Consider the following 15,646-nt stretch of genomic DNA (forward strand, 5'->3'; position numbering starts at 1 on the left):
TGTTATTTTCACATCCTCTACTGTATAACTGAATTCCACATAGCAGATAATGAGGAAAGATGAAATGGGTCCCTATACAAAGGTGTCTCTCTTAAATTCGAAAGGGGTGAAGGCAGGAAAAGTTGGAACTCAGGTCCATTTTCCTATAGAAATGCCTTTAACTCCTGGATTAGGTATGAAAACTAGCAGTTGAGGTTAAAAAAACAATGGGAGTGAATACCAAATTGATGTTAGCTTCTGTTAATATCCGCTAGTTTAACAAACTGAAGTGATGGTTACTGCCACCTGTAATGACAGAGCCATACCACCATTTGAATTCCGCTTTTATTTTATGAAAAAGCTACTTTCAAACCTACAGAAAACTAAGTTGAATGCAAAGTCTTTGTGAAGAAGGCCAGGTGGTCTCAGGTACAAAAGCATAGGGCCAGTGTCCTTGTGGGCCTCAGAATTTCAGGAAGGGCACTTCGAATGGCTTCGTGTTGGCATGCTTCAGGGCCAGGGCGTAGGAGTAGACTCTGGCGTCCACTGTCAGGTGTTCTTCAGCTACTAGAGCTGAGGAAGCAAGGCGACATCTTAGGGAATGCACTCAATGTGCACTATGCCAGTCAAATCCTCCAGCACGCACCCACTCCCGCCCATGCGTTGCCACAGATGGAAGAGACCACGGAATAGACAACAGCAAGGCTCGACTACTCTGTAGGGAAGAACAAACCCCCAAAGAACTCTCACTTGACAACAGGTATCTGGCATTAACCAGATACAGGAGACGAAGAACAGGAATTTGTTCCTGCCCCGTAGCTGGGGACGCAGAAGGGAAAATCCAAAGCTTGGTGATCCTCTTAGGAATGCTTACCATCAAGTCTATTCAGCAGGTCATTCTTTGGTAACAAAATTACTTCCACAAATTCTAAACGAACAAAGTGCAAGTGAACACAAAGCTAGAGAACACAAGCCTCCCCAAGCCCAGGCTGTGCAGCCGTTACCACCGCGCTACGTCAAGAACGTCCCACGCGCGGCCTGCCTCTCCTCCGGGGGCCGAGCAACATACCTCCATCCCCTGCAAAGAAACAAGGGGCAGGCGTCAGCCAGGCCCAGCGTGCCGACACCGGAGCCCTTCCCACACCACGTGCCACCATAGAGGCTACAGAAGAGCTCGACAGGATGCCAAGACCAACTCAACAGCAAATGTGACCAAAATTTCAAGCCTATTCTTTAATACATTCACCTGTACACTTGGAAAATACAACCGATTTAGCATTTTACTCATCTTCTGCTGGTGATGGGGCTTGGACTCGAGGCCTCACACTTATTTGGTTGACTTGCGTGCTTGGCAGGTGCAGTCCCACTTGAGCCACACTCCTAGTCCAGCATTTTGCTGGTTAGTTGGAGATGGAGTCACTTACATATTTTCTTGCCCGGGCTAGCTTCCAACTGCCATCTCCCGACGAGTTAGAATTACAAACACAAGCCACTGATGCCTGGCTCATCTTAACCATTTTTAAAGTGGCAATTTAGCGGCATTAAATAGCAATGTTTTGCCACTATCACCACTGTTAAGATGTACATTTTCCTCATTCCAAACAGAAGCGCGGAACCCTGTGCCAGCTCCCTACCCCTGGTGATCCCATGCACATTCTGTCTGATGACCTAGGCTACTATTTTCTGTAAGCAGAGACACACAGCATTTGCTCCTTTTGCCTGTGGGGCTTATTTCACTTAGTACTTTCAAGGCTCGTTCATGTTGTAACATGAATGGGCACATTTCATTTTTTATGGCTGAATAATATACTCCATTGCGTTTCTGGCCCATTCTGCATAGCCGTTCATTGCTAATGACAGTCCCACTGTTTCTACTCGGGCTGCTGTGCACGACAAGGCGTCAACAGGATACAATGCTTGAGTCCGCTTTCACTGCTAGGAGTAAGACGCTGGACCATAGGCTAATTCTACAGTTAACAGCTTGAGGAAGCCCTGAACTGTTATCCATGACACCTGTGCCTTTGCAGCTCAAAAACTAAAACTGGCTGAAAGAGGGACAGTGAAACAGGAACCATGAAGAGTTAAGAATGCAAGGGTTCTGGTCCCACGTGGGTATATGTGCATACACACCCCTTGTGGGGGCTGCAAGAAATAACACAGACTTGACAAAGGCATTCTTGTGTTTGAATCCAAACTTCCTAAGAAATATTTTAGGACCAAAAATACTCTTAACAGATTCTCTCAATACAGAGCCCCAAAAGAGTACCTGGTAAGCTGCTGCCCCTTGACAACTGCCTATGCCCTTTTTAAACATACAAATGAAGGCAAGAAACCAAGGTGACTGGGTTCTTCTCGCATATTTAGGTCTGAAGCTCATATTACTAAGTGGGAGCATAAGCATTATACAAAATATGGAAATGTGTAATCTATATGAAAAGCATAAGGGTCAATGACAGGCGAGCTAGGCAAGGTAACATGCTGGTAATCTCGGCTTTTGGCAGGGTGAGGCAGAAGGACCAGGAGTTTGAGGCCAGCCTGGGCTATAAGAGGCTCTGTATGCTAAAAAAAACCCCAAAAACCCCAAGACCAGGAAAGCAGACAAGAAGACCTGCTGAAGACTAGGATTCAAAATCAAACTAGAAAGCAAAGGTATTTAATACAACTCAACCACTTCAAACGGAGCCCTCACGCACACACTGACCTGGCTTTGGCTTAGGCCTTACGTTTTCGGCATCGTCTCCATTGATAGTGACTGTTACGATGTGTGTGGTACAGTTTGACAAGCCCGGGTCCATACATACAGCTGTGGAGAGAGAGAGAACACCATGTGGGAAGAAATCGGTGGGAAGCTTCAGGCTCTTTGGCCATTTGCTTCACCGCTGAAGCCTCGGGAAGAAGACGAGACTTAGAATTCAGTTAGCACAAGGCACGGATTCTGCCAGTACATGGACATAGATGGCTGCCTTCTCGTACTTTCCCAGGATTTCCGAGTCAAGCTTGGTAAGCCCAAGGGGTCAGATGGCGCTGGGCAGTTCCGAGGGACGGGGCTGGGGTGGACAAATGTCGGGCAGAGTGGGGCGCGTGGGGGAGGGCAGTGCGGGAAGCTGGGGTGGGGAACTGTCCACAGCTGGCCAGCGTGAGCAGGGCCCGCTCCCCGTGGGGAAGGAGAGTCAGCACCATGGCAGCCTGTGGAAACCTACATGTCTGCACCAGATTGGCTGAACCCCAACACAACCCTCACATAAACAATCCCAGCCCCTGGAGGTGCCACTCGGCTGACAGGGCCGAGCACCCACCTGGAGAGCATTCCGCCACGTCTCCTTTGTAGCCCGTCTCCTCCTCCAGCTCCCGCAGGGCAGCCGCTTCAGGACTTTCGTTGTCGTCGATGAGACCTGGGGGGACAGGGGCGGGGAGTCATGCTGACCAGGTTCTCCACAGTCACAGATCACAGCGAAGAAGGTTCGTGACTTCAATGACGTGAAAGAGCACAAGTACAACATGGCGCGCGGCTTAAGCAGTTGTGGGAATCGGGGCTCCTCTCGTCTCCACTCTTGGGGAGCATGGCAGCTGTGCTTTGTGCTGCAGGCCTAGCTCGGGAGAGGGGCGGCTTGGAGGTTAGGCAGCTGCGTGAACTTAGCACAGGAAGCTCGTCCCTCCTTTCATCTCCTGTGTGGACAATGTGACAGCTGCCCATCTCCCTCTCCTCCCTCAGGAATAAAACACAGAGGCCTTGTAGCGAGTACAGAGGGCGGTGGGCAGGAAGTACCAGCAGAAGGGAGTGCCAACAGACGGCTGGCCCTCCATGAAAAGAGCCAGGGAATGCGCGCTACTCAGCTCCTTTCAATGTCACTAATTTCTTTAGTATGGGAAGAGAGAGGGAGAAATCAAAACAGGTGTTGTGGGGCTGGGGATATAGCCTAGTGGCAAGAGTGCTTGCCTCGTATACATGAAGCCCTGGGTTCGATTCCTCAGCACCACATATATAGAAAATGGCCAGAGGTGGCGCTGTGGCTCAAGTGGCAGAGTGCTAGCCTTGAGCAAGAAGAAGCCAGGGACAGTGCTCAGGCCCTGAGTCCAAGCCCCAGGACTGGCCAAAACAAAATAAAACGCTACATTACCACAGTGGTCCTCCCCACCCCTCCTCAGCCCAGAGCTGGCGATGGAGCCCAGAGCCTTGGGTGTATTCGGCAAATGAACGACCACCAAGCACCACTAAATGGGCTGGGCTTTCAAAACCACGCGAGTGAACTTCTTCAGATGGGCTCCAGAAAGCAAATTCTGACTAGCCTCTTTCATTACTACTGGAGAATGGAGACAATATCCTCGCTGAAATGCAGGCAACTTCACTGGCCCGTGCATGCGCGATAGCAGGCCAGGGTCTTTTCCAGTCCCACCTTTGGGAGTGAGAGGCAGCCCTCTCTCATACAAAATGAGCCGAGTGGACCCGTGGGAGAGGGGCTGGTGGAGGGGCGGCCCCGAGGGCAGAAGCCACACTCTGGGGGGCCCATGGACCCCAAGGGCAGCCTTGAAGGGTTACCCACCTGCAGGGAACTCGAGGCAGTAGCCTCCGACTGGCGGCCGGAACTGTTTGACCAGGACAATGCACTCGTAATGAAGCGTTCTCTGTAGCACTGGGATGACCGCCACGCCTGGGGCAGGAAGTGGAATCAAGGACATCCTCTGGTCAGCCAGAACAGCCATCGTTTAGACACTCCAACAAAGCCCCCAGAAGTTAAGAAACCCCAAGTCCAAAACCGAATAAGTCAATCTGTAGTATGGAAGCAGTACATTCTTACTTTGAAAGTAAAAACAGTCACACTTCAATTTGATTTTTTTTTTTAAGCTGTCACAATTTCCTTCTCCCACCTTGCCCCCTTTTTCTTAAGACATAAAGTACCTCCCAAGTATCCGGCACTATAGGCATGCATCACTGTGCCCAGCCAATTTCTTTTAAAAAATACAATGAAACTAAACCATCTTTCACAAGGGCCAAGGAGACAGTTTCAGGCTACACTGTCTTTTCCACAGAACCACTGCTCGCCAGCAGTGCGAGGCCAGTGGGAGACTTTCAGAGCATGCACTCCTGGACTTCCTTGAAGCTATAAGCCAGTTTTAAGCACATGCCGACTAGGCTGTCTTTTGACATTTTGGGGTAAAAGATCATTGCTCCAAATTGCTTGGTCTTACTGCAAACAAAACCAAAGTGCCAGGGGGAATGTTGAGTTCCCGCTAAGCACTTGTGCACCAGCCAAGTCCAGCTGCACAACTGCATGAAACCACCGCTTGCTTCTGTTAAAAACAGAAGCCAACAAAAGTAAAAACCAGAAAGACTTACTGTTCAACTTCCCCATACTACATGGGACTTACTGCTTCTGGGGTCTTTGCAATCAAACCACTGACGTGTGGAAGGAAAGGTGAACTGGAAAGAAGCCTTTTTTTCCAACTCCCTTTCCTCCTCAAGTCATTTTGCCAAGCTGACAGATCTCACCTGGGTTCCTTGAATTGTATCTAGAAGATTCTAGAGGTCTTAACATATAGACATAGTATGTGGCTTTCAATTGCACTGCTTTATGTTTGGTTATAAAGATTACTATAGCCAGGCGATGGTGTGGCTCATACCTGTAATCCTGGCTACTCAGGAGGCTGAGATCTGAGGATCAAGGTTCAAAGCCAGCCAAGGCAGGAAAAGTCCATGAGGCTCTTATCTCCACAGGAAAGCCCCAAGACTCCTATCTCCAATTAACCACCAGAAAACTGGAAGTGGAGATGTGGCTCAAAATGGTTGAGTGCTAGCCCTGAACAAAGGAAGCTCAGGGACAGCACCCAGGCCCTGAGTCCAAACCCCATGACCAATTAAAAAAAAATACTATATTTTCCTCTAAAAAAATGTTCTGAGCTTAGAAAGAGTTGAAATTTCCTTACAAAGACAGTTTAATGTAGCCACACAGCACTGAATAAACTAATACACACGAAAGATCCTAAGTGAAGAAAAGCTCTCTGCTCATTCAACACCGGCCTGCACTCGCTTTCTTCACAGAGGCAGCTGTAGCAGCCTTACCATCAGCTGTCTGTCCCTTCCTGGTTGTCCGTTTCACTGTTTCCCAAGTTCTATTCAGGCAAAGGAAGAAAAAAAAATCATTAGTGCTTAAGATGAGACTGTTCCAAGGTTTTCTGACTATAACACCAAATAATGCAACGCATGCAAAGTAGTAACTACTGGTCAAAAATCCCAACGGTAAAGACCTGCAGTTAACAAGCCGAGCTTCCTTATAGCTTCTGTGATTACCACAGAACATGACTGCCACTCTACGGCTAACCCTGTGGATGCCGTCCAAGCAGAAAGCCTGTGGGGTCGCAGCTTTCCCTTACTAGAGTCATCTGTTGATGGGTGAGCAGCACACTGGTGACCACAGCTGTGAAGGTCAGCAGGCAGTGTGGCAAAGGAAGCCCTAGAAATCCCAGTCCACCTCGGATAGCAAAGGGGACCCATTTGTACATATGCGACCTGCACCACATAACGGACAAGGCAGAAACTTCCCATTAATTGACTGAGGAATTACCAAATTTCTAAGTGTAGGTCTTAGGGGCAGTGGTCCCCAGAGGAAAAAGTGAGGTGGAAATAACAAAATTCTGGCAACCTCTAGTAGCTTTACTTGTTACCAGTTTGTGGCGGTATAACTGATTTCAGGTTTGGTAACATCTCTGCTATACTACATCCTTAGAGCGCTATATAATATAGAGCAGCCAGTACTGCAAAGACCACATGGTGTAAAGGGTATAGCAGGCATTTCCCCCTTTTTTTCTTGCATCCTCACATGAGGGAAAAAGGTGCTAAAAGCTGAGAGTGGAGAAGCAAACAGTGTTAGGACATCTTCTAAAGGAAGGTATGCATCTGGGTGTGTCTGAAGATTGGGGCAGGAGGGTCAACATCTGTATGCCAACATCTGCATCCCAATAGTAATAAGAGGGACCCCTTTTACCTGGTTGTCCCTAAGGACTTACTTTACCACTTGTTCTCAGCTATTTAGCTTAATTAAAAAAAAAATAACAGCAACAAATCCCCGTTTTGCAAACTTTACAACTTGTGGCACTGTACCGATTCACAAGAGCAAATGTCAAACTAGACCCTTGGAAGTCAGATTACTAGGATAACTCCCAATGGCCCAACAGTCCTGTTAGTACCAAGAAGCCAACAAGCAAGCAGTTTCTGGTAAGTGAATAAAACAGACTGCAAGAGACAAAACACCTTTTGACATAGTTCTCTGCTTCCTCTTAAGGTTAAGTCCTAAAGACTGAAGAAGACAGTGCCAGGAAAATACTGGTGGCCCCAAATATGCTAGGAATAAGGAAACAAAAAGGGGAGCATGTTATAACAGTGAAGAAGGACATATGCAGAATGTGCTGGATGCTATTAGAAGTAAAATAGGAACACACTGAAGAAGTATGAGAACGAGAGCTCCAACAATCTCAAAGGCTCTCCGAGAGATGCGTATTTAATGTGGAGTGACAAGTCTCAGTCTCTGCTTGCTTACCAGCTAAACCCAAGGTGACAACTTAATGGAGACAGTTGGTACAACTTGGGAAGGAGTACAAGATTTTGAACATTTCTTCTAGTTTTATAAAATATGGTCAAGGGCTGGGATGTAGCTCAGTGGCCAAGCGCTTGCCTAGCAAGTGCAACGTCCTGGGTTCGATCCCCAGTACCAAAAAAGAAAACACACACACACACACACATACACACACACAAATACAGTTAAAAAAAACAACTAAAATATGGTCAAGTAGCAAGTACAGAGGTTCATTTTCAGAGCTTAACATTATGACATTATGATACGTGTTAATTGTATAAAAACCTTGTCAGACTACAAGAGGAAGACATGGAGGAAAGAAGGTGAACGAGCTACATATAGGCAGTATAAGCATGGTAGTTTGGTAAACTTTTTCTTTCTTTCTTTCTTTCTTTTTGTTCTTGCCAGTCCTGGGCCTTGGACTCAGGGCCTGAGCACTGTCCCTGGCTTCTTTTTTTGCTCAAGGCTAGCACTCTGCCACTTGAGCCACAGTGCCACTTCTGGCCATTTTTCTATGTATGTGGTGCTGAGGAATTGAACCCAGGGCCTCATGTATACGAGGCGAGCACTCTACCGCTGGGCCACATTCCCAGCCCCAGTTTGGTAAACTTTTGAAGCCACTACCAAATTGCTAAGACTTTCTGGAACGAGACCTGGATGTGAGTATTCTGAAAAAGAAGGCAGGTGACTCGAATGCATATCCTCAATTGATAAATGCTGGAAAAGAAGACTAGACTAATTAGTGTTACAGGCTGTACTTTGTTATGAGCTTAACGCTATTAGAAAATAAGAGGCAAATTCATTATTATATTAGGCTCAATATCTGTATGTATTTTCACAAATATAAACATATTGGGTCTTGTCACATCTGTATTGGGTTTGGACCTTATTCCTCTATGAAACTCATTTAGTTCTACGTATTAAACTCACTTGACCTATTACAGACTTGCCATTTTATGTAACGATTTACTTTCTGTTGATGGCTCGTACCATGCTCAGCCTCTTTTGTGTAGTAAGTTAATAGCGCTATCTGTATCTTAGAATGTTTTCAACACTAGGCAGGTCTTATTAAGGTTTCTTCTAGTTTAGCAGACGGAGCTTTTACATTTTTTATGTTTTCTCTTTAATGTTTCTCATTTAGAAATTGAAGAAGCAGCCATCTAGTATAATACCTTGTCAGCTTAAATTATGCTTTACACAACTGATCGATTAAACAGAATCGTATAAAATAGATTCCTTTAATCCTAGCTACTCGGGAGGTTGACATCTGAGGATTACTCCTGGTTTGATCCTTAGCACTGAGAAATGAATAAATGAATGGGTAGATTCTTGATTATATATAACAAATTTACAACCCAATTTTATTTATATATATATATGTATATATACACACACACATATATATTTTTGCCAGTCCTGGGGCTTAAACTCAGGGCCTGAGCACTGTTCCTGGCTTTTTTTTTTTTTGGCTCAAGGCTAGCACTCTGCCAACTTGAGCCACAGCGCCACTTCTGGCCTTTTCTATATATGTGGTGCTGAGGAATCAAACCTAGGGCTTCATGTATACGAGGCAAACGTTCTTGCCACTAGGCTATATTCCCAGCCCCTACAATCCAATTTTATTCAGATGATCAATGATCCAAATATTCTAACAATCATAAAGCAGCTATCTCCGATTCTTTATCTAAAAACCAGCTCACAATGAGGGAAACATCAAAGTTTATAATGTCAATCAGTCAACAGAGACCCAGAGAGTGCAAATATTGATCATTCTACAAGAGATCATAAAGCTCACCTAGTTTTACCAGTAGGATCCATGTAAGTTGTCTTTTCAAGCTTCACCCATTTTCCTTCTGAAATTAACTAAAAGAAGAACAGATAGTAAGTTGGGAAACTTCCAAGTTGTTTTTTTTTTAAATAAAAAGGGTATGTTTTTAAGTATTCAAAGTTGTCTTCTATAGGGTAACCTTATTTCCTTTTGGAGTTTCTAAGGGATTACTGAGAGGTGAAAGAAAGTGATAGTCTAAGGACTTGGGGAGTGATGTGGGCAGAGCTCAGGGTAGACCATGCTGAGCATGCATAAGGCCCTGGGTTCAAACCCAGCTCCAATAAATAAATAACAAGGCCCAGGTTGGAGCAGAAGGGGGCAGCTAGAAGGGAGCAGCAGAGATGAACTCCTTCCTGTATGTGCTGGCCACCTCAGTGTGCTGAGCTTTAGGTGCTCAGGGGACCTTTCCTATCAGTGATGATGCAGGAAGAACGACTGTGGGCAAGCTGGGTCACAGACTGGATTTCCTATCCTCACGCATGGCTCCCCACCCAGTCCAAAATGGGTACCCCAGGGCAGTTCTGCCTAGGTGGCGAGGAGTTGCCGTCCCAAGGACTAACTTACCTACAGCTCTACACTGATCTGAGAGGAAAGTGTCTCTGGGAACTTAAAGCAGTTTCCTTACTATCCTATCTCTCGCTTCTTGCCAGCAGCAACCTAATATTTATCAGCAGATCTGTTCACAGACAACACAGAAAGATTTTAAATAAAAAAGATTTCCAGTAAGTGTCAAGGCCAGAGGTCCCAGATGAAAGATTTACAATTTATCCCTTGCAATGGGTCCTGCTAGAGACTCTAAAAGCTAAATTTAGTAAGATGGGAGACAGACATTAGTTCTGGAACTCAGTATAAAATGTGCTATCATTAAGAACTTTTTAACATTTATGTTGGGAACACTTAAAAACAGCTAAGATTTATGATAACTAAAAGGTAAATGCCAAAGTCCTAAGACTCCTATCTCATTTTGTTTTCTATCCAGGGAAACTTCAGGAAGAATTAGGACTATTTCGAGGAAAAAGAGCACACTTAGGAGATATTGCTCTCACAAAGACAAAATGTGCCTGAGTCCCAAAATGGGATTAAAAATATTTCAGAATTATTTTTGAGAATGAAAAACAACCATCTGAAATTGCGTATTTTTCAAAAATTCTGTTCTAGGTGGGGAGGAAAAGGACAGAGCAAAGTTCTATACCTCCTCTGAAAGAATGCGCTGTTCCATGTTCTGAGGAGACTCCGATGATTTTTGGTTGTCCATTGTTAACCCAGTCAGTCTTTGGCCCTGGGGTGACAAGTTCACTCTGAAAAATAATGAGTTAAGTCAAAACTTTTCCTATACTTTTTTTTTTGGTGGTAAGTCGTGGGCATTGGACTCAGGGCCTGGGCACTGTCCCTGAACTTTTGTGCTCTATCACTTTGAGCCCCAGCTCTACTTCCGGTTTCCTGGTGGTTAATTAGAGATGAATCTCATAGACTTTCCTGTCTAGATTTCAGCCTCCTGAGTTGCTAGGATTACAGGTGTGAGCTATTGGCACCTAGCTTATACATTTCTAAAATTAGCATCAATGAGCTGTGCAAGGAGCTATTTTTCTAACATGTCCATACTCACATACAATGTCTTTCCACCACTTAACCGCTCTCTCATTCTTCCTCAACCCCCTTCCTCTCCTTCCCAAACCAATCTCCACAAGCTTCACCATCATCACATGGGTGCATAAAGCATTGTGATTCTATTTGTCCTCCTTTACTCTCTCTATTCCCACCAGTTGTTTCACTCTGGACAGAACCTATTTTACATTGCTTACAGAATAGCACGTATATGCTTAGTACCAGTGGCTCACGCCTGTAATCCTAGCTACTCAGGAGGCTGAGATCTGAGAAGTGCAGTTCGAAGACAAGCCTTTGAGACTAATCTCCAATTAACCACTAAAAACTAGAAGCACAACTGTGGCATAAAGTGGTTGAGAGCTAGCCTTGAGCAAAACAGCTCAGAGACAGCACCTAAGCCCCCAAGTTCAAGCCCCACAGCCAAAAATAGATAAAAATAAAATAAAGAACAGCAAGCATGCTGGAGGGACCAAAGCCTGGACATTGTTCCTGAGCTTTTTTTGCTCAAGGCTAGCACTCTTCCACCTGAGGCACAGCTCCACTTCTGGCCTTTTTTTTGTGGGGGGGGGGCAGTTAATTGGAGATAAAAGTTTCACAAACTTTCCTACCTGGCATTCAAGCCACAATCCTTTGGATTTCAGCATCCTGAGTAGTTAGAATTATAGGCATGAGCCACCAGTACCTGGCTAGTACCAGGATGCTTTAGAGCAGGACGAATCACTTCCATTTGGGGGCAGAGAGGAAATGATAAAAGGCAGTTTAATACCGAGGTATAATAGAAACAAAGCAAACTGGTAAACAGCCTCATTCTGAACCACATAAATAAAGGAGGACACACAACCTGAAGCAAGGTTGAGAAATAAGGAATGTGTGCAAAGTTCTTTGGTTCTCAACTTTTCCACCATACACATAATGATAACGTTGCTCAAGATGAGCAAACACATTTCTAAGGACATTCCCTTCCCTTCTAATACACAGGCAAACTAAATACACAATCTCTTTTTTTGTTGTTTTGTTTTTCTGATTGGTCATGAGGCTTGAACTCAGGGCTTAGGTACTGTCCTGACCTTTGTTGCTCAAGGCTAGTGCTCTACTACTTTGATCCACCACACTCTACTTTGATCCACTGCACCACGTGCCAAAATACACAATTATAGAGGCATACCTCCAGTTGCTGTTGCTATACAAGCTAGTTTTGGGTGTAGGCAGTAAGAAGAACTTTCCACTTAAGAGGAGGATTTCTCACAAACTTGGGGAGTGCAATATTAGCAAGTGCTTGGTGAGAGATATTTGGGAGTTAAAACTCAGGAGTTCAAAAGGCAGGCTGAACTCAAACTCATTATTCAATTATTATATGTTGCCAGATGTGATGATTGTAGTCCCAGCTACTTGGGAAGCTGAGACAAGAAGACTGCTTGAGACTGTAAGTCTCTGTAAGCCTGTAAGACTGTGAGAACACCTCAAAAAAAAAAAAAAAGTGCTGGGCACTGGTGGCTCACACCTGTAAACCTAGCTACTCAGCAGGCTGAGATCTGAGAGTCACCGTTCAAAGCCAGTCTGGCCAGGAAAGTCCAGGAGACCTTTATCTCCCATAAACTACTTGAACAAAGGCTGAGGCTCAAGAGAGTGCTGGTCTTGACCGAAAAAAGTTCTGGGATAACACCCAGGCCTTGAGTTCAAGCCTCAGGACAAGCACCCCCCAAAAAAAAGTTCAAGTGCAAATATAAACAATACTTCTAATTAACAAATGAAGGCCTGGCATTGGTGCCTCATGCCTGTAATCCTAGCTTCTCAGAAGGCTGGGATCTGAGGATCATGGTTCAAAGCCAGCCTGGGCAGAAAAGTCCAAGAGACTTTCATCTTCAATTAACCACACACACACACACACAAAAAACAAAACAAAACAAAACAAAATCTGGAAGTACAGTTGTAGGCTAAGTGGCAGAGCACCAGCCTTGAGCTTAGGCCCTGAGTTCAAGCCCCAGTAATGACCCCCCACACATCCCCCACCAAAAGAAAAGAAAAAGGGTCACACAGTTGGAACAGTTTAACAACAGAATAGGGAAAACAAGGCATTTCAAAAGAAAATTAAGAGGTGAGATTTTTTTTCCAGGAACAATTCATGATTCTTTTGTTAAAGTCAAGCAAATAAGAATTTGTTAGTTCTAAAAGAGATCCCAGGGAAGGGGTAAATGCAAGTTATTGTCAAGGAGATGACATTAAAGGAGACTAGACATCAGGAGAAAGGGGCAGCTCAGTGCTCACGACTGGACCCAAGGAACTGGTGGCAGTAACAAGATATCCCTGTGGACAAAATCAGCTGACTCTTGGAAATATTAACCTAGACGTATTAGTCATGCATGGATTCAAAGAAGAAAATGTGCTTCTATTGATCACTTTGGAATTGCACAATAACTTCCCTTTGTTACCTGACTACTGACCCTTTTCTTAACATGCTTGAGAAAGAGTGATTATCGTACTACAGTAATGGTTTTATCAAAGACACATGAATATAAAATCACTCTTGTGGTTCAGTGGAGACAATTATGGTAGTTAAAAACTAGCTGCTTTTGCCTGGCACCAATGACTCAAGACTGTAATCCTAGCTACTCAGGAGACTGACTGTGGTTCAAAACCAGCCCACACGGAATTGTCTACTAGACACTATCTCCAAAATAGCTAGCAAAAAGCTAGACTGCAGGTGTGGTTCCAGTGGTACAGCATGAGCTGAGCAAGCAAGTCAAGTGAGCCAAAGGCTCCGAGTTCAAGACCTGGTACTGCCAAATTAAAAATAATAAGTTATATTATCTTCTGTTTGTAGTGCTAGTTTTCTGAATACTGGTTGTATGTGTAAAAACAATTGTAGTACTAAACAATGAAAACAAAGTATTATAAAGTAATAACATGAATAAAAGACATCAATATGGAATTCCTTCCCTGTACTTTACACATTTAGCTGCCTCTCCACAAATAACCAGAATGCTGTCTTAAAAGATTTCCTATTACCTTTCCTTGTTGTAGATTTTCTATCTACAACAGAAAATACCTTAACTTCAAGGCTCCTTCATTAGTGTTAACATTTCCTCTAGGGGCCACTTTTATTTCTAGATTAAATAGTACCATGAACTATCCTGTCTGACTGTAAATTTCTTGGCCAAGAGAAGGAAATCTCCAGTATTAATAGCATGCAAGAAGCCCTGGGTTCGATTCCTCAGTACCACCACATAAACAGAAAAGGCCAGAAGTGGCTCTGTGGCTCAAATGGTAGAGTGCTAGCCTTGAGCAAAAAATCAGAAGCTCAGGGACAGTGCCCAGGCCCTGAGTTCAAGCCCCAGAACTGTCCCCCTCCCCCCCAAAAAAGACAAATAAGGGAAAAAGAACTAAGCACAGATCGCTGTGCCTGTAATCCTAGCTATCTATGTGGCTGAGGTCTGAGAATTTCAGTTCAAAAACAGCTGAGGCATTAAAGTCTGTGTGGCTTTCAGTTCCAATTAACCAACCACTAAGGAGGAGCACGTGGCCTTAGGCAAAACTCAGGGACAGTGTAAGCTCTAAGTTCAAGTCTCAGGACTGGCAAAAAAGAAAAAAGGTAAACAGAATACACGGAAATATTACTTCTCTCTCCCTCCCTCCCTCGAGCACACAAAGGACAGATTAATCCTGTATTCCTTAAGTGTTTTACAAACGAAACCAGCAGAACCCACCCCAAGCCATACATAAGTGCAACACTGTAACTTGCGTTTTTGTTTTGAGAATGTATCTTTTAAAGCAAGGCTCTTAACTAACCACTTAAGATTGTAACTTTTTCCTGAGGAGTTTCCAACTCAAAATACTCGGTGGCTTCCGTTGCTAACTCCGTAGGGTGCTCAGGAGGGCGAGCAATAGCTGCAACCTCAACTGCCCAAGGCTTGCCATCCATCCTAGGAAGCACTGGACTAAGTTTCAAAAGGCATTTCCCAGCAGCCGGTGATTTCTCCTTCTCTTAAAACAAACAAAACGGAACTCGGGCTGGTGGAAAGGGAAGGAGGAAGGAAACGGGATTGAATTCTTCCCGTCTTAACGAGTCTGTCATTGAACAGGGGCGCCGGGAAACCCAGCCGCGTTCCTCCACGCTCGCTTTTGGGAGCTGGACGAACTAAAGCCGATCCTCAAGGTAGAGCGAAGATGCCTTTCTCTCTCTCTCTGCGTTCTCAAGTCCACCTCGGTCCTCTTTAGCCTCCAAAATCAAGCTCCCCCCCACCCCACCCCAGTGCCCTCGACGCCCCCCGCAATCCAGGCCCACCGCGCCCACCCCGTCCGAGACCGAGACCCGCACCGTCGTCCCCTGGCCGGCCACGGGCCTGAGCTCACTGACCTGCTCCCAGGTGTGCGGTGGGGAGGGGAAAGAGGGGCGAGAGGAACAAAGGTGAGCCCGGAGCGGCCGTCGGAGCGGACGCCGGAGCCCCGGCTGCAAAGACGCCCGCGCCGCCGCCCGCGGGGCCCGGAGGGTGTGAGCGCGCGCGCCCGCCCGCACGTCCGCCCACGCGTCCGCCCGCCTCGCGGCACCCGTAGGCACGCCGCCGCGGAGCGAGCGCTCACATCATTACCTTCCGGGTCGAGGTATGCCGCGGACTTGCCAAAATTCTCTCCCTGCCACTGCGGTGGCACCCTTTCGGGGTCCAATCAT

General features: G+C 45.6%; 1 protein-coding gene across 2 annotated transcripts; it reads right to left on the reverse strand.

The window, feature by feature from the left end:
* Positions 1–307: 307 nt before the first annotated feature.
* On the reverse strand, positions 308–15,477 carry Nudt5 (nudix hydrolase 5). Of its 2 annotated transcripts, none has more exons than XM_048367529.1 (10): positions 15,335–15,477; positions 10,568–10,671; positions 9,343–9,410; positions 6,038–6,087; positions 4,521–4,628; positions 3,276–3,371; positions 2,681–2,782; positions 1,049–1,057; positions 854–907; positions 308–552 (listed from the first exon to the last, which is right to left on the reverse strand). In XM_048367529.1, exons 2-10 carry the CDS (start codon positions 10,628–10,630, stop codon positions 443–445), a joined length of 660 nt encoding a protein of 219 aa, XP_048223486.1. In that variant the 5' UTR covers positions 10,631–10,671; positions 15,335–15,477; the 3' UTR covers positions 308–442. The 2 variants fall into 2 exon arrangements, with proteins under 2 accessions (XP_048223486.1, XP_048223487.1); XM_048367530.1 differs by lacking the exon at positions 15,335–15,477 and adding an exon at positions 9,940–10,051 and having other exon boundaries at positions 10,568–10,659.
* Between the last annotated feature and the right edge of the window lie 169 nt (positions 15,478–15,646).

Source organism: Perognathus longimembris, chromosome 18, assembly GCF_023159225.1.
Source record: "Perognathus longimembris pacificus isolate PPM17 chromosome 18, ASM2315922v1, whole genome shotgun sequence".
NCBI classification, from domain to species: Eukaryota; Metazoa; Chordata; class Mammalia; order Rodentia; family Heteromyidae; genus Perognathus; species Perognathus longimembris.